General features: G+C 50.0%; 1 protein-coding gene across 2 annotated transcripts in view; it reads left to right on the top strand.

Annotated features, from left to right (window-relative positions):
• Nucleotides 1-334: 334 nt before the first annotated feature.
• ASAP2 (ArfGAP with SH3 domain, ankyrin repeat and PH domain 2) overlaps nt 335-23728 on the top strand; it is a 158573-nt gene continuing 135179 nt past the window's right edge. For both annotated transcript variants that reach the window (XM_061433341.1, XM_061433340.1), the window contains exon 1: nt 335-909. In XM_061433341.1, the coding sequence (XP_061289325.1) occupies nt 784-909 (126 nt within the window). In that variant the 5' untranslated portion in view covers nt 335-783. The remainder of the gene's footprint in view (nt 910-23728) is intronic.

Genomic DNA, 23728 nt, shown 5'->3' with positions numbered 1-23728 from the left:
GGGTGGGGGACGGCCAAGAAGGGAATCCACTCCTGGGGTGGGGCGGGGACGGGGCAAGGGGGAGCCGGTGAACCGCCCGGGAGGTGTCCAGAGCACCCCGCGCACGGGTCCGGGCCCGGGGCGGGAGGGGGGCCTGGGACGCGCCCAGGAGGTCTGTCCGGCCGGCCCGGCGGGGCGCGCCATGGAACCCCGGCGCGCGCGGCTGGGCGCCCGAACGCTGAGACAATGCGGCGCGCGGCGGCGGGCGAGCAGCTCGGCGGGCCCGGGGCGCGCGCCGCCTTCCTTCCTGCAGGATCGGCTTCCCGGCGGCGGCGGCGGCGGCGGCGGCGGCGAGCGCGCGGATTGGCGGCCCGGCCCTCCGCGCCGCCCCGCCCAGCGCCCGGCCGGCCGCCGCCCCCCCGGCCCGGGCCCGCCCCTCTCTCCGCGGGAGTCGCTCGGGGCCCGCAGCTGGCTGGCGGGCACTTCCCGCCGGCTGTGCGCCTCCGCTTCGGGGACCGATCGCGAGCGCAGGCGGCGGCGGCGGCGGCGGGCGGACGGACGGACGGGCCGCGCCCGAGCTGCGCGGGGCTGCGCGCGCGCGGCCCCTGCTCCCGCCGCCCGGCCCGGCGGGCGGCCCACCCGCGCCCTGCGGCGGCTCGTGCGGTTCCCGCGGCGGCAGCCCGCGCCCCAAAGCCTTCCTTTGTCCGCGGGCCGGCCGGCGGCGTCCGGGCGGCCGATCGGAGCCCGCGCAAAGAGGCTGAGGCGGCGGCTGCCCCGCGGCTGGCCGCCCGCCGCGCCGAGGCGATGCCGGACCAGATATCCGTGTCGGAATTCGTGGCCGAGACCCATGAGGACTACAAGGCGCCCACGGCCTCGAGCTTCACCACGCGCACGGCGCAGTGCCGGAACACCGTGGCGGCCATCGAGGAGGTGAGCGGCGCCCGCGGGCCTCGCGGGGCGGCGGGGGGCGGCTCCGGTCGCAGGTAGCGCCGCGCCCCGGCGCGCCCCCCACCCCGCCCGCCCCCGTCCGGGCCCGGCTTCGGCATCCCGGGAAAAAGTTTCTTTCCCTTGGAATCCGGACGCGGCCGGGCGATCCCTGCCCGAAACAGAAGCCCTTTGTTCCAGGAGAAGGCTGCTGCTGCCAGGCTACCTTGGGCCTTTTTAAGACCATCCCCCGCCCCTTCCCTCCCCAGACCCCCGCGGGGCAGCGGGCCGGACGGTTCACACCCCGCACCCCCAGCTCGCGCCCCGCTAACTTTGGCCCGAGAGTCGGGGCGGTGGTGAGCGGGGAGCCCTCCCTGGCCGTCGCGGAGGGGTCATCGGCTCCCCCGCGGACCCCCGGCGCCCACCCCGCCACCCCTCTCCCCCAGCTTGGGGAATTGCCCGGTGCCCAGCCTGCCCGGCGCGGCGCTCTGTGACCGGGGTCCCGCTCTGCCGGACTCGAGGGCCGGCCGGGGGACCCCGACTGCCCAGGAAAGGTGTGCGCACCTTTAGCCAGGGAGGCCCGCCCGGTCCCTCAGCGCGCCCGGGGAGGAGTGCGGGGAGCCGGGCTTCTGATCCGAAGGCCTTTGCTCCCCTCCTCTCCCCAGCCCCCACCACCCCGGGATGTGTATGTCTTACCTGATCGCACCCCCCGGACGCCTCCCTTCCTCATCAGCCTGGAAAAGGCCTGATTTTTAGGCGAGGTGCAGAGTCATCCTCTGCTGCTAACTAGGAAGCCCTCCACGTCCTGGGCGAGCGCACTTAGGACCAGCAGGCTTTGGTGACGGTCAGAACGGCCTGCTACCGAAGGGCAGGGTTTGGGAGGCCAGGGCCACCGATGACTGTGGTTTGGGGCTTTTCCTCCTTCTCTGCCCTCATTTACCCTTACCTGTCAGATGGGACGAGCAGTGCATCCTTTCCAGGGTGGTGATGAGACAAGTGTGTGTCAAGTGCTTGGCTTATACTAAATAGGTATATACTAAATATACTAAATAGGTAACTGGTTTACAAGCCCTATGATGCCGCTGTTGAATCGATGATCACCTTCTCCCCTACAATGTCAAGGTACATTCTTGAAATGGGGTATGGTAGGTATTTCAAAAGGAGAGGACTGGGCCTGAGTGAGTGAAGGGAGGTCACCAGAAGAGCTTAATTAAGCGATGGCATTCAGTTTTTTGCCCGCTTGAACAAAGCAGCTGCTGTTAGGAACTGCTTGGGAAAAAATAAATCCAGAATGTTTTCCCTTAATGAAAAAAAATTTCCTTTGTAGGCATTAACAGTCAATAATAGGCTAAATGAAAAGCAGCAGATTCAGCGTGCTGAATGTTTTAAGAGTAGTAAGGGCATCCTCCTCTCCCTCCTTCCTCACCCCCCCCCCTTATTTTTGGAGGAAGAGAGCTGCATGTAAACGTTCTGGAGTGAGCTGTGTGATCCCACATCACTTAATTCTACTCTTATTAGCAAGGCTTCAAAATGATGCCTTCAAATTAGGCTGATGGGGGATGAGCATCATAAGTTTCTTCAGAAGTGCTGTTTGAAAAACAAGAAAAAAACTTTGGCAGTGTTTTGAAAATACATCATTAATAATGTTTGTGGACTGATTGCAACCCAAAAGGTAGCTGAGTATGTTTTCAGGGAAGGGAGCTTTTATACACCATGCCTTAAAAAGAATGCTTAATTGTGTTTAAAGTTCTGTTTCTTTTCCTTACTGCAGTTTGTCGGTTAAATATTATTAACACTGGCAGATGTTGGAAGCTAGGCAAATAGGAGTTGCTATTAAAATTGGCATACCCTTTCGTGATTAATGTTAGTTTGCGGTGTGTAGTTCCAAAGCTGTCTTAGTGTGCTGGGCAGATTACCCTAGAGCTCAGTTACTGAGTGGATGAAAGAGAGACTAGATTTGGTGATTTTATTAAACTGCAGGCTTGCTCTATGTTGCGTCTAAGAACACGAATTGGTTAAAATCTCAAAAAAAAAAAAAAAAAGAAAGAAACTCATTACAGGTCTGTCTCACTTTAAGCAGATCCTGTACACATACTAAGATGATGCTACATGTGAGCTTACATTAATGAGAGAACTGAATTGGGAACAGTTTTATTTAACAAGTATGTCTTCATATTTTGATTTTAATCAAGCATGTGCTCTTCCTGCAGACCGGTTTATTGGGACAGAGTTACTCATTTCACAGAAATAAATATAAAATTTGCAAGTGTGTGGTCCTATGTTTAAACAAATGTGTCACGGAGTTAGTAAACTAATTTTGAACTGAGTAACCTTTGTGTATCTGTTATTTCCAGGATAGGCTATGTCTGCTAAAAATCATCCTATAACTGAAGTGTACTTTTTCTTTGATACGCACGCCTGTAGCTGGACTACCCTACCTTGTACTCTGAACCTCTCATCTGTTGTATTTATTTCTCATCCCCACGTTACACGTGAGGAAGTTGAGGCTTAGAGATGTTAATTTGCTCAAGGTTATAGAGCTAGTCACTTAGATGCATTGGAGAAGGAAATGGCAACCCACTCCAGTGTTCTTGCCTGGATAATCCCAGGGACGGGGAAGCCTGGTGGGCTGCCATCTATGGGGTCTCACAGAGTCGGACACAACTGAAGCAACTTAGCAGCAGCAGCAGCAGCAGCACAGAGCTTAAGTTGAAGAGCTAGAGTTTGAACTTGGCTCCATGCTGTTTTCAGAAATAATGCTGTTAATGTGTTACGTTCAGTAATGCTGAATTCTCTAAATGACTCTTTGGTCAGATTGTCCAAGTTCAGATTCCGCCTCTGGCCAGTTGTGTGAACTTGGATGAGATACCTAATGTTTTCTCATTTGCCTTGATGTTAGTCTGGATAACAATACCTGTCTGCCTTGGAGAGGTGTGAGGGTTTAATGAGATAGTCCACAACACAGTACCTGGTGTATTACACAGACAACCGGTGTAATACATGCTCACTGCTTTAACAGTTTGTATTATAATTAATCCATAGAACCTAAAGGGGATATTTGGCCCCAAGATGAGATTTACATGGGTGGATTGATGTGGCCTAGGAGAGTAAGGGGAAGGAATGGTTGAATGAGTAAGTGAATGGAAAGCTACTACGTGTCTGTTAACCATTGCTTTTTAACTGGTTTGTTGTCTTGGCAGCAGGTCAGCACAGCAGTGTTTTAAAATTTTCACTTGGTGATCTCTTGGTGAAGTAATTGTTTTGCATGGTTTTAGCCAAGTCTGGTGCTTCAACTGGGATCTGCCCTGTGTTTTGGGAAATAATGGAAAAAATCAGTAGTGACTGAATCTGAAAACCCTCCCCTCTGCTGTTTGTGGGGGTTTTATTGCTGTCTCACTTTCTTTGAGTCTCTGAGCTCTTTGAAATATTCTCAGAATAGGGAAAAGTTGTACACGTGTGTGAAATGTTCATAGTTAGAGACCCTTCTGGAGCATCAGCCATTCTGTCATGCTTATTTGGCTTTGTCAGATACATAGTTTTAAAAATAAATTTGATGTTGACTTGTAAGTATTAAAATTTAATCTGCTTCCTTCCGGGCCATAGTTCTCCACTCTGTTGTCCTTGGTTGCCTTGGAAATCTCATTGCTGTCACAAGCACAAGGTTCTAACTGCAGGGAGAGAAGGAGCATCTGGACTGCCCAGACTCCCAGGGGCCTTGCTGTCCTTGGGGCCAGATGCCCCTCCCAGCAGCTATTAGTGGGAACCCGGCCTGTGTACTTTTTAAGCAAGAGTATGATTCTAAACCTTGGCCCTGTGTGACTTGTTTGAAAAACACCTCTTCCAAATAGCAGATTAATGGATTTTAGATTTATTGTCGGGTTTCCCTGATGGCTCAAACGATAAAGAATCTGCCTGCAATGCAGGAAACCCAGGTTTGATCTCTTGAGTCGGAAAGATCCCCAGAGAAGGGAATGGCTACCCACTCCAGTATTCTTGCCTGGAGAATCCCACGGACAGAGGAGCCTGGTGGGCTACATTCCATGGGGTCTCAGAGTGAAAGGACATCACCTACTTGCCCAGTCCATTCTTATTTTCAGAAATGAGCCTGTATGGGTCAGTTAGGACCACTGTAAAAAAAATAGACATATATGTTTATTTATGTGGCTGCGTCGGGTCTTACTTGTGGCAGGTGGGATCTTTGCTGTGTCCCTCTGACTCTCCGATTGTATTGCGCTGCCTTCAGAGCCTGGGTGCTCAGTAATTGTGGCTCAGGGTCTTAGTTGCTCCATGGCATGTGGAATCTTTATTCCCCGGCCAGAGTTCAAACCTGTCTCCCCTGCACCACACAGGGCAGGTTCTTAACCACTGCACCATCAGGCCCAGGGCTGCCTTTTTATGCTGTGTTCTGTAATCCGGTCATAGGCGTCTGGAAATCTTGGAGTGATTTGAGAGAATGATCTCTGCTTATGAGATTCCTATTCTCCACACCCCGCCGCTGCCCCTTCAATTTGTCTCTTTCTTGTGATTAACAGTTAAAGTACTAATGCCTTCCTGGTTGGGTTTCAGGCCTGTCCCTCATTCAGTATTTAGTAAGTGCTGCTGTGTGCCAGGTGATGGGAAGAGAGTTCCCAGGAGGAATGTGTTCTATCTTTGAAGCAGCCTGCAGCTGAGTGGGAGAGACAGTCATCCTATAAACAAATCAGTGCAGTAAAACATGGTTAGGCTGTGACCACAAGATTGTCCAAAATCCTGGATTGGCAGGGGTCAGGTGTGTCTGGGGCCATGGATAGGAGGACCTTGGTGATGATGTGGGATGGAGTCTCAAAGTCAAGATAGTCATCTGTGGGTTACCACGTGCTTTAATTACTAAGCTGTCTCCATAGAGCCTTTTGTATTTGTCTCCCTGCCTTAGGTAAATATTGACCCACTCCTGAGGTGATGGCCATCTAGGCTTCTGGTTGGATTTTCATAGCCAATTCATAGAGCACTGCTTAGACCACGAATTTGGAATAATCCTTGATTCTTACCCTCCTCATTCCCAGGCCTTGATGCCTTTCCTCAGGGAACACACACATTCTAGATCTGCACTGTCCAGTTTGTTGTTGTTCAGTCGCTCAGTCGTGTCCGACTCTCATGACCCTATGAACTGCAGCACGTCAGGCTTCCCTGTCCTTCACCATCTCCTTGAGTTTGTTCACACTCATGTCCATTGAGTCAGTGATGCCACCCAACCATCTCATACTCTGTCATCCCCTTCTCCTCCTGCTCTCAATCTTTCCCAGCATCAGGGTCTTTTACAGTGAGTCCGTTCTTCACATCAGGTGGCAAAAATATTGGAGTTTCAGCTTCAGCATCAGTCCTTCTAGTGAATATTCAGGGTTGGTTTCCTTGAGAATTGACTGGTTTGATCTCATTGCAGTCCAAGGGACTCTCAAGAGTCTTCTCCAACACCACAGTTCGAAAGCCTCAATTCTTTGGTGTTCAGCCTTTTTCATGGTCCAACTCTCACATCCATACAGTTCAGTTCAGTTCAGTCGCTCAGTCGCGTCCGACTCTTAGCGACCCCATAAACTGCAGCAGGCCAGGCCTCCCTGTCCATCACCAACTCCCGGAGTCCACCCAAACTCATGTCCATTGTTTCGGTGATCCCATCCAACCATCTCATCCTCTGTCGTCCCCTTCTCCTCCTGCCCTCAATCTTTCCCAGCATTAGGGTCTTTTCAAATAAGTCAGCTCTCCGCATCAGGTGGCCAAAGTATTAGAGTTTCAGCTTCAACATCAGTCCTTATGAACACCAGGACTGATCTCCTTTAGGATGGATGGTTTGATCTCCTTTCAGTCCAAGGGACTCTCAAGAGTCTTATCCAACACCACAGTTCAAAAGCATCAATTCTTCTGCGCTCAGATTTCTTTATAGTCCATGACGACTGGAAAAACTGTAGCATTGACTAGACAGACCTTTTTCAGCAAAATGATGTCTCTGGTTTTGAATACACTGTCTAGGTTTGTCATAGCTTTCCTTCCAAGGAGCAAGCATCTTTTAATTTTATGGCTGCAGTCACCATCCACAGTGATTTTGGAGCTCAAGAAAATAAAGTCTGTCATTCCTTCCACATTTTCCCTTACTGTTTGCCATGAAGTGATGGGACTAGTGATGGTTAATTTTAGGCAGTATCCAACATGGCAGCCTGAAATCAAGCATTCAGTTTCTTGGCTGCCCCAGCCACATTTCAAGTGCTAATTAGCACGTGTGCATTGGACAGTGTAGGTTTAAAACATTTTCATCATCAGAGAAAGTTCTGCCAGACAATGCTTTTTAGATGCTTGCAACTCAGAAGGTCTACTGATAGCAGCATCGGCATCACCTGGAAGTTTGTTAGGCACGCAGACTGTCGGAGCCCACCTTAGGCCTTGGAATCAGAATCTACGGTTTCCCAAGATCCCCAGGTGCATTCTGTACACATTAAGGTTTGAGAAATGCTGTTCTCATGGTGACTGACAGTAAAATCACTTGCAGGGAGGGAGGAGGTTGTAGAATAGAGAGATGCCTGGCCCACTCCATGAAATTCCGACTTTATTAGTTAGGGTGGGCCCTGAAGCATTGGCATTTTCTAAAGCCACCCCCTAAATGGGGGTGATGATCACTGCAGTAAAGTAATGTAATGCCAGGTAGTGGTAAGTGATAAGTCACACAGGATACAGGAGTAGAATGAGACTCTGAAGAGCAGGAAACTGAAATCAGGAGAGGCCTCTCTGAAGAGGTGGCATTAGAGCAGAGCCCAGGATGCAGCGAGGAGCCAGGGAGGGGCAGCTTGTGAAAAGGCCCCAAGATGGAGGTGACTCAGCCATCCTGGAGGAGAGGAGGGGTGAGGGTGGGGGCCAGGCAGGCCAGATCACAGGAGGCCTTGGCGATGTCAGGAGGGAGTTGGATTTTGTTCTCATGTGGTGGGAAGCTGTAGTAGGGTTTGATCTGATTTACATTATCGACATTTCAGGGCGGTTGTTCCAGGCAGGATAGACAGGCAGGGCAGGAGAGAACAGACGAGACTGGTGGGGGTGCGAGGGTCTTCCCAGCAGGCAGTGGGGGTGATGAGTGTCCGATGGAGACCCTCTGTGCTGACGGTTTTGGTGTGCGCTGGGGCCAGGTGAACAGAACTGGGTCCCTGTCCCAGTGGAGGCAGAGGCCAGGCTCCGGCCCTCGAGGAGTGGACCTCCTGGTGTCCCCCTGGCGAAGCTGACACCCTGGTGCTGCTTAGTGTCGAGGCCCGTGGTGTGCTGCTCAGCACGGCTTGCTCTAGAAGTTGTGTTGAAACCAATGCTGGACGTTCACGTGGTTTTCCGTAGACACGGATCAGAGAAGGGAGAGAGGATGTAGAGCTGTGTGGACAGGGTGTTTGCTTCTCTCCTCTTGTTTGTAGGTATATGTAGCCGGTGACACTTTCTTAGCAGTGTCAGATGCCTGGGACACGGTTCCCATTCAGCTCCCCAAACACTCTTCTTTCCACTAAAAAAGAGGTGGTGAATTCATTTCCCCCTCCTGCCGCAGTAGGAACCTGCCTGCTTTGCTTATACTTTCTCTGTGTCATATGGCCTTCAGGTGGTTGCCAGGATCCTTCCAGGTACTTTTGTACTATTATGGTTTTATCATGTGGATGATGTGGAATAAATGAACCAGAGCTGGAATGCTGGGGCTGTGTTTTCTTTTGTATTTGGTTGTGTTGGGTCTCCTGATTCGTAAATACGTCTGGGCACCTACCTGTGTATTGTCACTGTGCGGTGCCAGTGATGTAACAGCAGGTGGGACCAGCTCCTTCCCCGTAAAGCCCTTATTTTCTCAGGCTTTTGTGTGCAGTTAGTGTTTATCCCTTCAGCCTTTTTTCGTGCCATGGACCCTCTGGAACTCTGGTGAAGATGTTTCAGAAAGACGTTTTAATGCATTGAATTAACTGAACCCACTGGAGTGCAGGAGACCGGGGTTCAATCCCTGGGTGGGGAAGATCCCCTGGAGAAGGAAATGGTAACCCACTCCAGTATTCTTGCCTGGAGAATCCCTGGTAGGCTACAGTCCACAGGGTCGCAAAGAGTCGGACAAGACTGAGTGACTTCACTTTCACTTTTCTCCTGCATTGCAGGCGGATACTTTACTTTGTCTGAGCCACCAGGGAAGTCCAAGAATACCGGAGTGGGTAGCCTATCCCTTCTCCAGGGGATCTTCCCAGCCCAGGAATCAAAGCGGGATCTTCTGCATTGCAGGCAGATTGTTTACTAGCTGAGCTACCAGGGTCTCCACATAGACTCTTAAACAGGACGAGATATATTGAAATACAGTTAGAAAAATGTTTGAAAAAATCTATCATACTAATATGTATTTCTTTACTAATGCATTGAATATCAAAATTTGGTTGGTTGTGGGTCTAATAAATACTTTAATTTTGAGGTCCTGATGAATGTAAGCAATGTGGGGAGCTATTTCTAACGACTCTAAAACTATATTAAGTCTTCTCTTTGGAGTCACAGTACTGCTGATGTTACCACGGTGTGTTGCTTACATTCATAATTGAGGGAAGTGCTAAATTTCAGTTGGGGGCTAATGAAATACAGATGTAATTATTTTTTCCAATCCCAGCTCTCTGAATTCAGACTAAGAATTCCAGGCTTGACAAGATTATTTTAGTCGATTGTCTTTTGGAGTGAGTGAGTGAGTGACTCTGTAACAGTGTTGTTTAAACAAGCCTCGTGATTATTACAGTGTCATTGTCATGAATTGGTTCTTGGAGTTCAGCAGAGGGGTGACACCCCGAGCCTGTGTTACAATCATCGAGTAGTAAAGGTGCGTAGAGGAACTAGGGGTGGAGGGCAAAGCTGTCAGTTGTGGCTGGACAGCCATGCTCTCTGCATTTTTGTCAAGGTTGGGGCTTGGCAGTTTCTCATGTGATCCCAGGTTAGTTCTTACCCTCGTGCTTGCCTTGGAGTTCAGGGACACTATGAATTGCCTCTGTGAGTCCTGTAGTTAGGACCCTGAGCTGGGCTGCTCAGTTCTCCTATTTTTACCTTTCTTGTTTTTCTGGTTTGTCGTCTGCTGTCCTCAACTCTGAAGGGCAAGCTTGGGTGTGAAGTGATAGATTTATAGGTACCTTCTGCCCAGAATTCTAAGGGGAGACTTGGACTTCCGCCTTGTTGAGGGTAACGTATTTGAAATGATGCTGTTGTTGCATGAGTGTGTTTGGGGTGTCTACAGCATAGCTGAAATGTTACTGTCCGTCCCCCCCCCCTTTTTTTTCCTTTTCTCTTGCCTCTTAGCAGTTATTGGATGCTTACAGTATGCCAGGCTTGCTTTAAATTTTTTACACATATTAACTCTTAACTTGTTCAGTGATTACAAAGATCCTGTAAGGTCCCCGGAACCTAAACCACTTTACCAGGAGCAGAGAGCTAGGAAGTGGTGGAGCCAGGATTCAAATGCAAGCTTTCTGACACGTGAGTTTCCGCTTCTGTGGAGCCTGGCCTGGAAAACGCCATCCGTGTTGATGCCTCTGTGATTAATTGGCACGACCTGTCTCTTGCTGTCCAGTTTAGTACCATGCACCTGCTGCCTTCCTTGAATGGGTGCTTCTGGGGATGCTTGCTGCCTCTGCCTCCTCTGTCTGTGTTGCCCCCCAAATGGTTCCTCTTTACTCCCTTCACCGCTCTGCTGACATGTCCAGCACTGCAGAGCCCAGTGGCCCCAGGGACCGCTCACACCCTGGCAGGAGGCCGCCCTACTAACGGGATTATCATCTTCCTGCTCCAGCTGAAGATGGCTCTGTCAATATGATTTTTATGCAGGTGCTGGCAATCAAAGTCCTTGGCTGGTGAAGGCAGTTCCCGCAAATGATGAATTGCCTTGGCTTTTAGGATTCTAGCCAGGCAATCCGGATTTGAGGGCCTCTTTCCCTAGTTTCCTAGAAATCACAATCTTAATAGAGTTTTTGTTGTTATTGTTTTAATTTTTTAACACCAGTGGCTGACATTTCTTTGAGCCCTAATTCTGTGTTAAGGGCTGTGCTGTGTTTTAATTGGAAGTTTTTGATAACTGAATCCTTTCACTTGGCCTGTCTGGTGTAGATCCTGTTACCTCTGTTCTATGGTTGAAGACACCAAGGCTCAGACAAGTGCCGTGACTGCAGGTAGCTAGCCTGTCGCACAGTTAGCAGATGATGGAACCAGGAACCCCAGCCACGTCGAGATCAGCCTGTGTGCTTAAGACTGTTTTCCTGTTGGCCCTTTAATGCCTCCCTGCTAGTCTCCTGCTGGCATCTCTGTTGCCAGTAAAGATCCCTCTTTAGGTGTTTCTCTGGGCTTCAATCGTGCAGGCTGATAGTCGTCCACCTTCTGCAGGTGGGTCTCCACTGTCGATGCCATCGAGGTGAGGTTGCCTGAGCAGGGTCATCAGACTCTAACCCTTGGGGAGGTGCTTCACATCAGAGGTGTTTATTAAGTGGCCTTGCCTGCTTTGGAGTGAGTTAGAAGGACACACACCCTCACCCCCAGAACTGAGGACACTGTCACAGCTGCTTATAGAGGACTCCAGAGCCACATAGGCAGTGAGCAGTCCATCCAGCGTCCCCGCAGTGTCAACAGTTACGTGTTTGGAGAGCGACCACTGCAGGGTTACAGATGTGACTTGTCTAGGCAGTCAGGGAACTCTGGGGGAGATTCTGAGGGGAAGAGAGAGTGTTCAGTCCCTGTACTGTGTCTGTTCCTCTGCTAGCCCTGATCTGACAGCTCTCCTGGTGTTGGGCCTTGGGCAGCTGATTTCACTGGTCCAGCCTCAGTGGCCTCAGCTGTAAAGTGGAGGGTGGATGAGATGTTTCTTAACATTGTGTCTGCAACACAGTTCACCTGCCTCTTGCCTTCTTTCCTTTTCCTGACCATCTCCTCCACTTTCTCTTGGCCATTCAAATCCATACCTTTCGAGAGGTTAGAAGTGAAAATATCTCTTTCTCTACTCCCCTGTTAAACATTCCCTCCTCCAAAATACCACTGGAGTCGATAAGGTGGTTGGCCCAGAGGCTGGAATTTCCTTGGGTGCATCACTAGTTTGTCTGGGACAAATGGGGCTCTGTACTTTGCCATCCCATCTCACGGTGAAGGGTCTTTCCAGGTGCACACCTTGGTCTCTTGATTACAGCTCTGTTGTGCTTGGCTTCTCTGGTGAAAAGAAGTAGGACTTGCCCATGTGGTCTCTGATTGCAAAGTCTGTTAGCGGGAGTGTCACTGTTGATCTCCTGGTTGCAGATACGTGCCTCATTCAGCCGGATGTGCCGTGGTACCTGGGAGTTTTCCAGTCCAGGGCCAGGCCTTGTCTGTCTCTGCAGCAGCGAGCTTATAATGGTCCATTGTTTTTCGTGGTTATCCTGGCCTTTTGGCTGCTTCTTTCTGTAAGCATCATCTTGACCTGTTCACAGTGGGGACCCCTTGCTTCTTGACCAAAGGGAACTGTTGAGCTTCCTGGTTTTCTTCTAATCTTGTAAATTCTCTGGTGGGTTTTTCTTCTGTGGCCAGTAGGAATGAGGTGTGTTTACTCCTTGGGTCGTTGGGCTGTCAGAACCTGCAGCTTTTGTTTGCCCTGGTGGTAGCTTGCCAGGCCACAGGCTTTTCTCATGGGGAAGAGGTGTCAGGCAGGCTGGTGCACGGCGGAAATTGTAAGGAGGCAGAAGGCTCCCCACCTCCTCCATCTCCCTTCCCTTCCCTCCTCCATGCTATGATTTCTTTTCCTTGGAGACCAGGTTGCTGACGCTGGTGACTAGACGGTGTCCAAAGCTGAAAATTCTCACCTCCCTTCTTTTTTCTCCTGCATTCTCTTGCCTGCACTCCTTTGGTGTATTTCCAGACCCCCAGGCCCTGTATGTCCTTTTTAAAGTGGATTTTCCAGCCAGAGGAGACTCACAGGGGAAGATTTCGTTTGGGGTTTCAGTGTGCAGCTTTCTTTCCTGGGGAGCTGCTCTTTGGTGATGACATTTCACGGTGGCCTCCTTTACTACCACCCTGCCTCCTCTCAGTTTTCTAGGAACTGGGTTTATTGTTCTGTCTTTTAAAAATGATTTATTGTCTTCTGTAACAGTGTGGAAGGAGCTTAATTTTTTGAAGTGCACCGTCTTCTTCTTTATGGCCAGAGCAAAGTAAAGGTTTGATTGATCTTATGACACAGTTGCTTTAGTCATAGCTAATGTGAAGTCTCTTAAGGGCTTCTGTTTTATTTGATCTTTTTAATTTATGAACCTCCTTGCATCCCTGAGCATCTGTGCACAAAGCCAGTGAGGCCTGGGGTGTCGCATTCAGGGCTTTATTCCTGCTTCTGATGCACTGCGAGCTAGTAGAGCATTCTGACAGTTGGTTAGGTTTTGGGTTGAATTAGGGAGTAGTGATGGAGAAGGAAATGGCACCCCACTCCAGTACTCTTGCCTGGAAAATCCCATGGATGGAGGAGCCTGGAAAGCTGCAGTCCATGGGGTCGCTGAGGGTTGGGCACGATTGAGCAATTTCACTTTCACTTTTCACTTTCATGCATTGGAGAAGGAAATGGCAACCCACTCCAGTGTTCTTGCCTGAAGAATCCCAGGGTCGGGGGAGCCTGGTGGGCTGCCGTCTCTGGGGTCGCACAGAGTCGGACACGACTGAATCGACTTAGCAGCAGCAGCAGCAGGGAATAGTGGTGTCAGTAGATGACTGTTTCAGGAATTTGTTACTGGTTTTCCCAAGGAAAACATACTGTTAGGTTGAATAATTAAAGCCAGTGGTAGACGTGTGTTAGAAGGTAAACAAGAAGAAAAGGCTGTTGTCAGTAGCTGCTGGAACACCCATCTTGTTTCTCTGTAGGGCAAGGTCATCCTCAGGGTTCTCGAAAAGGCCAGGTAGTGAAATAGAAATAACAGGGACCAGTGCTCAACAGCTGAGACCAGTGGAAGGGAGGAAGAGAGAACACTGGACTCACTCAGAGTGTGGGGCAACCCCTTCTCCAGAGATCCCCGAGGTTTCTCCCCGATCAGCAGCAGGTCTAACAAATGAGTCAGTGCTCTCTGCCCTGATGGGCAGGGAGGCATATGATCCATTGAGGGGAGTTTGCACGAGGATGGTTTTTGAGCTTTGCTGTGTAATTTTGATGACTTTTAGTTCACTGAGAAAATTCACCTGGAACAACTCCTTCCTTTGGTGTTGGTCCAAATGTAGCATTTAGGACATCTTTCAGGATGGGGTTTGGGCCATGGCAGAATGATGTGGAATCAGTTTCTGGGTCACGCAGGCTTTCGAGAGGGCAACCCTGGGCTCTTAGATGTCTGCTGTTAAGGAGCATGCGGTTTGCTGTCAGACCTCAGAGTGTCTTGGCATTTCCTTCTCAGGGGCGAGGGAGGCGCGGAATCCACAGTTAGGCCTGCTCTTGGTTTTCCTGTTGGACCCTCCTGCCAGACCTTGAGAGTGCCTCAGGTTAAGTGTCCCTTCTTTTTGAATCCTCAGAGTCCCAGGTGGTTCCCAGACCATGGTTCTCAGAAATTGTCTGTTGAGTGTGAAGGCCCAGGTAATCGTTGTTTTTGTGATTTTATATCTTGACCTTCAGATGGCTTGCTGTATGTATAGAAATAAATTTGTTTTGATTTGCACAATCAAGATTGTCATGTTATCCTTTGAAACAGGTAAATCTCTATAAGAATTACAGAAATCTCCTCTCTCTAAAGCACCCTGATATCAACTTTCTTCATTGAAAAATATCTCTTACTCTGTAAAACCTTCCCTAACATCCCTCATCTATCAGAACTTTCTTCTCTTTTTTAAAAATAATTTTAAAATTTTATTTTTCGGCTGTGCTGGGTCTTTGTTGCTGCATTGGGTTTTCTCTAGTTGTGGCAAGTGGGGGCGACTCTAGTTGCAACGGGTGGGTTTCTCCTTGTGGGAGCTTCTCTTGTTGTGGAGCAAGGGCTGTAGGGCCCGTGGGCTTCAGTACTTTCGACTCCAGGCTCAATAGTTGCGCTCCATGGACTTAACTGCTCCGAGGAATGTGGGGTCTTCCCAGATTGGGAATCAAACCTGTGTCTCTTGCATTGGCAGGCAGATTCTTCACCACTGAGGCACCAGGGAAGCCCTTCTCTGAAATCTTAAAGCAGTTACTGTGACTCACTTTTGGATCAATCTATCCGTCCATTGATTCAGGGTTTGGTTGATCCATCCGTCCATCCATTGATCTATTGATCCGTCAGTGGTGGATTGAGGCATCCATCTGTCTGTCCGTCCGTCCGTCCATCCATCACTGGGGCAGACCTGGGCTGTCTCGTGCTTGACATGAAGTGTGCTGCGTGCAGTGTGGTGGGCCACGGCCGCTGTGGGTCCTGCGTGTGTGCCGAGAGTGGCCCGTGCTCCCCTCCTTGGTGCTCACTCACTTCCGCAGGGCCGGAATCTCGTCAGGGAGCACACAGGAGGGGGTCACTTGTCTGAGGGTTTGGGGTCCTCAGAGTTGTCCCTGTTTGGTCAGGACAGAGGATGGCAAGCTTACAGTCCACCCTGTTTTTGTTTGCAAAAAAAAAAAAAAGCTAAAACGAAAACAAATATGAAGACTATACAACAGAGACTGTGTGGATGTGGCCTGCAAAGCTTGAAATACTTCCTGTGGGGCCCTTTACAGCAAGTGCTTGTGCTCCAGGTACGCGGATGGGCTGTGAGTGGAGAGAGTCTGGACTGAGTGGGCAGAGTGCTGGGGTGTGTGGAGCCTTTGGGTGGCTGAGTCCAGTGGTCTGTGTGTCACACAAGTGTGCTGAGCAGGTCTAATCCCTGTGGAAGCACCTTCTGTGCCCCAGGCTGCAGGAAAACACCACAGCTATTGAGTAGAGGAGTGAAGTGAGCAGGGCTGGGCTTCAGGCAGCCCATCTGGTGTGGTGGGCAAGGGGGGCGGGGGGAGAGGGTCAGCCCTTCGTTGTGGGGGGCCCTCGGAAGGGGTACCTGCTGTTCTGCACCCCGAGTCCTGCGGGGGCCAACCCCAGGCCAGCCCGCAGGAGTGGTCAGGGGCGACTCGCCTGAAGCAGGCATGCGTTCCCACCGTCAGCCTGCTTCCTGTGTTTGTGTTCTTATTTCCTGAAACAAAACTGATGACTCCTGAGAGCAGGAGCTCTTTTTTTAAAAAAATAATATGCTTATATTTTTATTTAAACTTGACTATTTTTCAAAACACAGTTTGGGCTGGACAAGTTTTATGCCCATTTTACAGCTGAGAAAACAGCCTCCCAGGTGTCTCGTGGCTTCATAAAAAGACAGTCAATGGTAGCCCTGAGAACTGAGCCCAGATCTCACAGCTCTTGTCACTGAGGGATCTTTCTGTTTCCCAGAGCAGCTGAGTACCTGCTCAGTTATCGTTTTATGGAGCTAAAAAAAAAAAGGTGTGGGTACAGTATTTATGCAGAGATTCTGTATGCTTAGAAGCTTCTTCATTCAGTCTATTTTAAGAGATTCAGAATGATGTACATGTATCATTTGCTATGAGTTACTGTCTTTAGAAATGGCTAGAGAGGACAGATAATTTAGAAATATTTGCACCTTACATCAGAAGAGAGTTAATAGTACCCGTTACTATTAATACTAGTGGTATTAGCTGTTCCGGGAAAAGGTGCTATTTATTCATAATAAGCAGATAATAGCAGCAAGATTGGAGAGGAAAGCCCAGATAACATTGAGTGTAGGTGTAATTATAATTTAAATTCCATGGTGGGGGAGGGTATTTAAATACAAGGTTTTAAGAGCTGAGTGGTAGTGTAAGGCATAACTCCAGTCTTGTCTGTAACAGGAGGTACTTTTTGGCCCTGTAACCTTGGAGACGTCATCAATCTTGAATTTTTCATCATTGGAATGAAGTATCTTTTGAGAGAAGCATATCTTCTTCAGTGTTAAAAATATGTTTCTCTCATGTGTCATAGTGAGTATTCTAGTTACATTGCATATTTCTTTCTTTCTTTTTTTTATATCCTGCCCACTCTACTTGGTTATCCTTGAGAAGAGAGAGAGGGTTTTAGGTGATAGCTATGTGGTACCCAGTCTTTGGGTCTATAATCATATTCCACATTTTTACAGTTTTCTCAGTCCTTTTTGTTGCTGTTCTGATATTTGACTGTAGATCTCTTTCTTTGGGGAAGGTCACTTTGGTGGCTGAAGGAGAACTGGGCTCATTTAGGGGCTGTTAGAGGATGTATTTTTGTTATGCTTGACAAGTAAGCAGCGCCCTTCCTCCTGAGTGGAGCTGATCAGTGATCGACAAATGAATGGTCTCTTTCCATCTGGTTGTCACACAGACAGGCGAAAACGATGGTGCCGTTTGAACACTGAGTTTCTCAGACTCCCAGGGGACAACAGAATGTGTATATGAGTTGGCATGCCCAAATGCAAATGATTTCTATTGATACCTAATGTATGTAAATTTATGCTGCTTGGTTGACAAAGACATTATGAATGATACTGTTTCTCAGTAGTGTTATATAACTGAAATTTTTGTTTCATCCTCACAATGGTGAAGTACAATTCCTGCTGAATTTCTGTGACATTTCCAGCAGCTCCAAAGCTGGCTATGGGGCTGTCGCACCAGAGATGGAAGATTCCACATCTTCCAGAGTGAGTGAGTGCATGCCTCTCTCCTAAAGGCCTTGACTGTCTTCTCCCCACGTGGAAATGCCCTGATTGAGGGCAGGGTGAAAGTGGATGGTCAGGGTAGTGCAGTGACTCAGCAGAGAAGAGGGGTCTTAGTCCAGTTTGGGGGGTCAGGGTGTGGCGCTGAGACAAGGGACTGCTTTGGGAAGAAAGTTATCTTTTCCTTTTTAACATTGAGTCCTTCTTTTCTGCTTCTGGCAATTACATTACATCTCAAATTCAGGGACAGAGAATCCATACAGGTTGTGAGAGAGAAGGGTTTAGTCAGTAGAGTTGGTGGGATAGGGCCCCGTGTGCCTGGTGAACCCCACTCAGCCCTGGTGGGGGAACGCTGGGACTGGGTGTGCTTCACCTAGTGGTCATGACAGCGGTATTAGCCCCGCTTCTTCTATCTTCACCTCTGCTCTCCCCTGAGCCCTGACCGTGGGGTCTCCCCATCTGGCAGTTAACCCACCTAAGGACTGTGTGCCCACCCTTGCTGAGCTGGGTGCTGGGGCAAGCTGCCCAGTGGGTAGATGTCCCTGCCCTCCCGACCATGCCACTAGCGTGGCGGGAGAGGCCGGTGGCCAGTGTGCTTCCTGCAGGACCTGAACTTTTGCTAGGTCTGGAAGCATAATCAGGCATTAGGTAGCGCGCAACAAAGCCTAATGCACAAAAGAGCCCTCTGGGATATTTGCTGAGTAAATGGGAGAATTGAATGATAGCAGGAGGTGAGACTCTTCTAGAAAGGGGACTAAGTACCTGAGCCCAAGGTGGAGCTGAGTAAATGAGAGAATGAATGATAGCAGGAGGTGAGACTCTTCCAGAACAGGGACTAAGTACCTGAGCCCAAGGTGGAACTGAGTAAATGAGAGAATGAATGATAGCAGGAGGTGAGACTCTTCCAGAAGGGGGACTAAGTACCTGAGCCCAAGGTGGGGCTGAGTAAATGGGAGAATGAATGATAGCAGGAGGTGAGACTCTTCTAGGTCGGGGACTAAGTACTTGCGCCCAAGAGGGGAGACTGGTTGCATGCAGAAAGATAAGATAGCGCAGGGCTCTGGAGGGCTGTGCCCAGTGGGTGATTCTTGCTTGGGGTGGGGCAGTGTTGGGCTCTTTGTCCGTGTGGCTGGGAGAGAAATGAGCATGTGGAGTAAAGAGTCCTAGCCTTGCTCTAGGAGGACGGAAGGCATTGGTCGAGAGCAGCTTTATGATTTCTGCAATAGAGGGGATTTCTGCAAGAGGAGATGCTTGTGTTTGCTTTTCCCCCATCATTCATTGAAGGTCTCCCTGGCCCGTTCCAGCACTGGGCGTTTACTCATGTGAGTGAAGAGCATCCTGGATTTTTAGGCGTTCACAGTTTCACATGGTTCATCTGTGTAAACAGATGAGTAAACAAACAATTACAGTATGGTTTGATAAATACGGTAAGATGCAGAGGCGGTTGCTACGGCAACGCCAAGTCACTCATGACATCCTGTGAGAGCCAATAGGCTTGCTTGCTCAGGGTCTTCTTATAGGGGACCCAGCGGAGGAGTGATGGTGAGTGGTAGCCTGCCGCTACCACTCAGATGAGCCTGCTGCTGTGTGCCTGGGTCAGCCCTGACCCCAGCAAGTGAGTTTGCCCATGCAGAAGTCTTAACAGCAGCCGTGGGCTGAGCCTGGGCCCTGTGACATCTCTAGCACGAGCAAGAAAAATCTGCGCTGGGACCAATTCCCCAGAGGGCAGTCCTACAACCAGATTGTGGGGCGCTCTCCCCGGGTAGATGCAGCCTCGTGAAGGGGAGGGTGACGGGGATGGAGAGTGGCTTCCGCACGCCGACCTGGGTTCTGCCAAGAACCAGGATGCTAAATATAGTCCCTGTGTCTCCTGAGCTACTGGGTGAAGAGGATGTTTCTTGTTTCCCATCTAGTCTGGGAGTGAGGGCAGGTATGGGAGAAGCAGAGTAGGTTTTTCCCCCTATTTAGGGTCGATTACCAGGAAAGCATCTGCATTTCATAATCAATGGAAGAATCCTTTCAGTCAGATCAGGCAGATGTACCAGGGTCTTGACTAGAACGTGGAGAAGGCAGTGGCATCTCTGTGGCGGGGACAAGACGATCTCTGTGCAGAGTCCGGCTGTCTGCGCTCCAAGTGTGGACCACAGGGTTCATGGGGGCCCAGCTGTCCACGCTCCGAGTGTGGACCACAGGGTTCATGGGGCCCAGCTGTCCACACTCTGAGTGTGGACCATGGGGTCTGTGAGGCCCAGCTATCCAGTGCTCTGACCAGAGGACCACGGGGTTTCGTGGGGCCCGGGCATTGTGTGCGGAGGTGGAGGGGGTCCTTGGCTAGTTCCAGTGGCAGGGGACAGGTCAGCTTCCTGCCTCCTGACAGCACAACCACCTGCCCGTTTTCAGAGAGGAGATCAGGTTGCTCTGTGGTTGTGTGTTACTTTCCCGAGCCTCTGACTTCCTGTTTCCTCTTATATACCAGTCTGGCGGGAGGAACTCCTCTTCCAGCCGCAGGGCAGGTGGGCGGCATTCCGTCTGCTGGAAGGATTTTTCTGGTACGACTCTGCACCTCCCATCCCTCCAGCCAGGACTCGCCACTTCCAGGAGGCAGGTGACAGTCTCCCCTTGACTCCTGACTGGGCTCCCAGGCTCTGTGACTTGACCTGTGATCCCCTCTTCCTCACTGCCTCCGCTTGCTCTGGGATGTGTGCGGAGTCACATCTAACTTTGAGCCCCGTTTGGATGGCAAAGCCGACTCAATGGACATGATTTTGAGTAAACTCTGGGAGTTGGTGATGGACAGGGAAGCCTGGCGTGCTGCAGTCCATGGCTTGCAGGCAGTCAGATGCGACTGAGCGACTGAACTGAACTGAGGAGCGTTTGGTGTGGTTGCAGCCTGGACTTCATATAAATGTGGGTTTGAGTCACAAAGCAGGCTTGCCGTCTGCTGAGTGCGTGCCAGTCACCAGGTGTGATCTGGCGAAGGAGTTGCTGTTGCTGGTGTTCGGTCCGAATCTTCCCTCCTGGAAGTGGCGAGTCCTGGCTGGAGGGATGGGAGGTGCAGAGTCATACCAGTTTTTCTTAGAGTGAAAGTCCCTTGATGAGGGACCCTGTGTTGTCTTCCCGACCCAACCCCACCACCCTGCTCCCCGACCCCACACTGCCTCCCGGGGACTCTACTTCAGAACCTTTCCCCGCTGTTCATTCTGCCCAGAACCATCTTCTCTCCTCACTGCCCATCCACACGGTTCACCCCACCCTCTTACCTCTTTTAAATAAACATCACCTCCTCAATGTCCTACCCTGACCACCATTTAAACCAGCTCCCTGCTGCCAGCCCTCTGACCATCTCTTGTCCTGCACAGCTCTTAGCGCCTCATAACCTAGGACATAACTTACTTAGTTGTTATGAAAGTGAAAAGTGAAAGTGAAGTCGCTCAGTCATGTCCGACTCTTTGCAACCCCATGGACTGTAGCCTACAAGGCTCCTCAGTCCATGGAATTTTCCAGGCAAAAGTGCTGGAGTGGGTTGCCATTTCCTTCTCCAGGGGATCTTCCCGACCCAGGGATCGAACCCGGGTCTCCTGTGTTGCAGGCAGACGCTTTACCATCTGAGCCACCAGGGAAGCCCCAGTTATTATAGTTTTAATTTATTTTCTAATTCCCTCTTCCCTTCGTTAGATCATCAGCTCCGTGGGGGCAGGGATTCCTGGCTGTCTCAGTTAATGATGCATCTCCAGCGCCCAGAATTGTGCCTTGTGCCTGGCACACAGTCCATTAATAGTGCACATTTGTTGAATGAATAAAACTGGCCAGCAAATACAATTTGGATTGCAGGAAGTGAAACACGTGATCCATGAGCACTGGTGCTGTTGGTTCATAGAAATCTTGTTTCTCGGGAATTCTTTGGCAGCCCAGCGGTTAGGACTTTGCCAAGCCGAGGGCTGGGGTCTGATCCCTTGGTGGGGAAACTGGGATCTTGGAAGCTGTGTGGTAGGGCTCCCCGCTCCTCCCCAAAGAAATCTTGTTTCTCTGGCTATAGTGAAGACACTTAATTCTTAGAGGGTACTGCTTGAAAATTTTTATTAGTGAATGAAGATCCCTGGAAAAGTGAGAGCATGTTTGCATGGCTCAGTTCCACAGGGCTTGAGGCTGCTGCTTGCCTGCAGGGGTTCGGATCCAGGGTTAGAAATGTGCCCAGCCTCTCTCTATATCCATCTCCAGACGGGCTCTGGGATTCCCTGTATGTTTCCAGATTGCTGCTTAGTAAAAGTGGAGAGTGTGGTTCCTTATTTCTTTTACTCAGTGGATCCAGAGTAGTTTGGAGTTAGAGTAATTCACAGACACAGCTTTAAAACTGTGAGTCAATTAACTATTGTCCAAGAGAGCTTGGAGGTTCATCTCCAGGGTTGCTTTGGTGACAGTGATCTGATGTCTATGTGACAGTTATGACAAAGGCTGGAATTATGTTGGGACCTTGAAGAGTCTTTCAGATGGTAAAGGAATTGAGAAGCAATGGTTACCACCTGTCCTATCTCACCCTGTTTTCTGGTTTGGACTGTTGCCTTGTGGAAATTTATTTATTTGTTAAGGCCTCCAAAATAAACATTCTCAGAATGGTTGCCAGGATTACAGGGTTATCATGATGAGAGGCTGGTCTGCTTTTTCAACTTCTTTCTTTTGTAAGCCCTGGTTGTTTTTTTACTGTTTATAAACTATTTTTAAAGAAACCATATGAATTCTTCATATTTCCCTCTCTTAGTAACATGACACTTCTAAAACTTGTATGGTGGCCTGGGACCCATAGTTTTGCAGAAATGACGAGATGGATGAGATGTGGTTCGTGCCTAAGAGGCGCTTATGTTATCCCTGAGCCTTGGACTTGGACTCCACCACTGATTTCACCAGTTAATGCATGTGTTAAACCTATTTAGTCCTTACAACAACCGTGTGGGTAGTAGGTACTGTTGTCATCCCGACGTTGAAAGAGGAGGAAACTGGGACACAGAGATTAGGTCCCTGTCCTAAGATCATTGAGCTAGGCACTCACAAAGCTGGAATCTCCACCCCAGATACTCTGACTTTTTGAGTCCATGCTTCTCATCATAACACTCTGCTGCCTCCCTCAAGCTTCCTACCAAGCTTGAGCTTCCTAAATCCATACAATGGACGAACTGGTCATAACGCTGCCTGGATGAGGATTGGTGTGAGAATCAAGTGAGAAAACCCCTGTCAGAACACTTAGCCTGTTGCGTGGTGAGGGCTTGTGGCAGCTGGCACTGCTACTCCAGCCTGGCGGAGGGAGATAAGATGGTACACAAATTATACTCATGGAAAGTAACATGTGATAAGTGTCCTCGAAGAGCACTGATAACAGAGATGACTTCCTGTGGGGCCCTGGGAGGCCTTAGTTGGAGGAGACACCACCCGGGCGCTGACCATCAGTCCCGTTTGATTAGCTCCTGGAGCTAACTGGGGCTCTCATCAGTTACCAAGCCCAGGGTTGGACTAGATGGGAGATATCACAGGGTGGAGGAAAGGTGGGTCTGTTGGGAGGAATCAGAGGGTTGGACTCTTGAGTTGAGCAGGAGTTGGAGGAAGGCTGACCAGCATGGTGGGGCCAGGAGGGCCCACTTCCAGCCTTGTGAACGCTTAATTAGCTTTGCATATTGTCCTTCTGTTCCCTCTCTTTGGAAGTTTTCTGCCACACCTTCCTTCCAGTGAATTTCTAGAAATACCCTGTTTTTCATGACTCACTGACGGAGCACATCCTGTTTGGGGAAGTCCCAGGGGAGGTGTTTCAGGACGGTGTGAAGGGTGCTGCCTGTGATGTATGGTGCGGGCACCAGACGGCTCTGCTTTTCTGAAGCAGAAAACCTCCAGAAAACCCTCCCTGCTGTGTACCCATCTGAACTTCTCCACATGTGGGGTTTCAGTGCCTTGACCCGATTGTGCCCACTGGAATCTCCCTTCTTGTGTTGTAGGCAGGGACCTATGTGTGGCTGGCTGCAGCGTGACTGATGACGGGATTAATGGAATTAGATACGGGGCCTGAAGTTTGAACCTGACTGAGTCAGGTGACCTTTTGAACCAAGTGGGTGGCCCCACTGCTTGTGCCATCGGGGAGGCCGTGGTGGAGCCTCTGCCCGGTGCCCTGGACCGATTGCTTGCAGAGTGTTGTTGAGAGAATTAG

This window comes from Bos javanicus, chromosome 11, assembly GCF_032452875.1.
Source record: "Bos javanicus breed banteng chromosome 11, ARS-OSU_banteng_1.0, whole genome shotgun sequence".
Classification (NCBI taxonomy): domain Eukaryota; kingdom Metazoa; phylum Chordata; class Mammalia; order Artiodactyla; family Bovidae; genus Bos; species Bos javanicus.
Note: the sequence above shows the minus strand (reverse complement) of the source record. Positions and strands in the feature narration are given on the sequence as shown.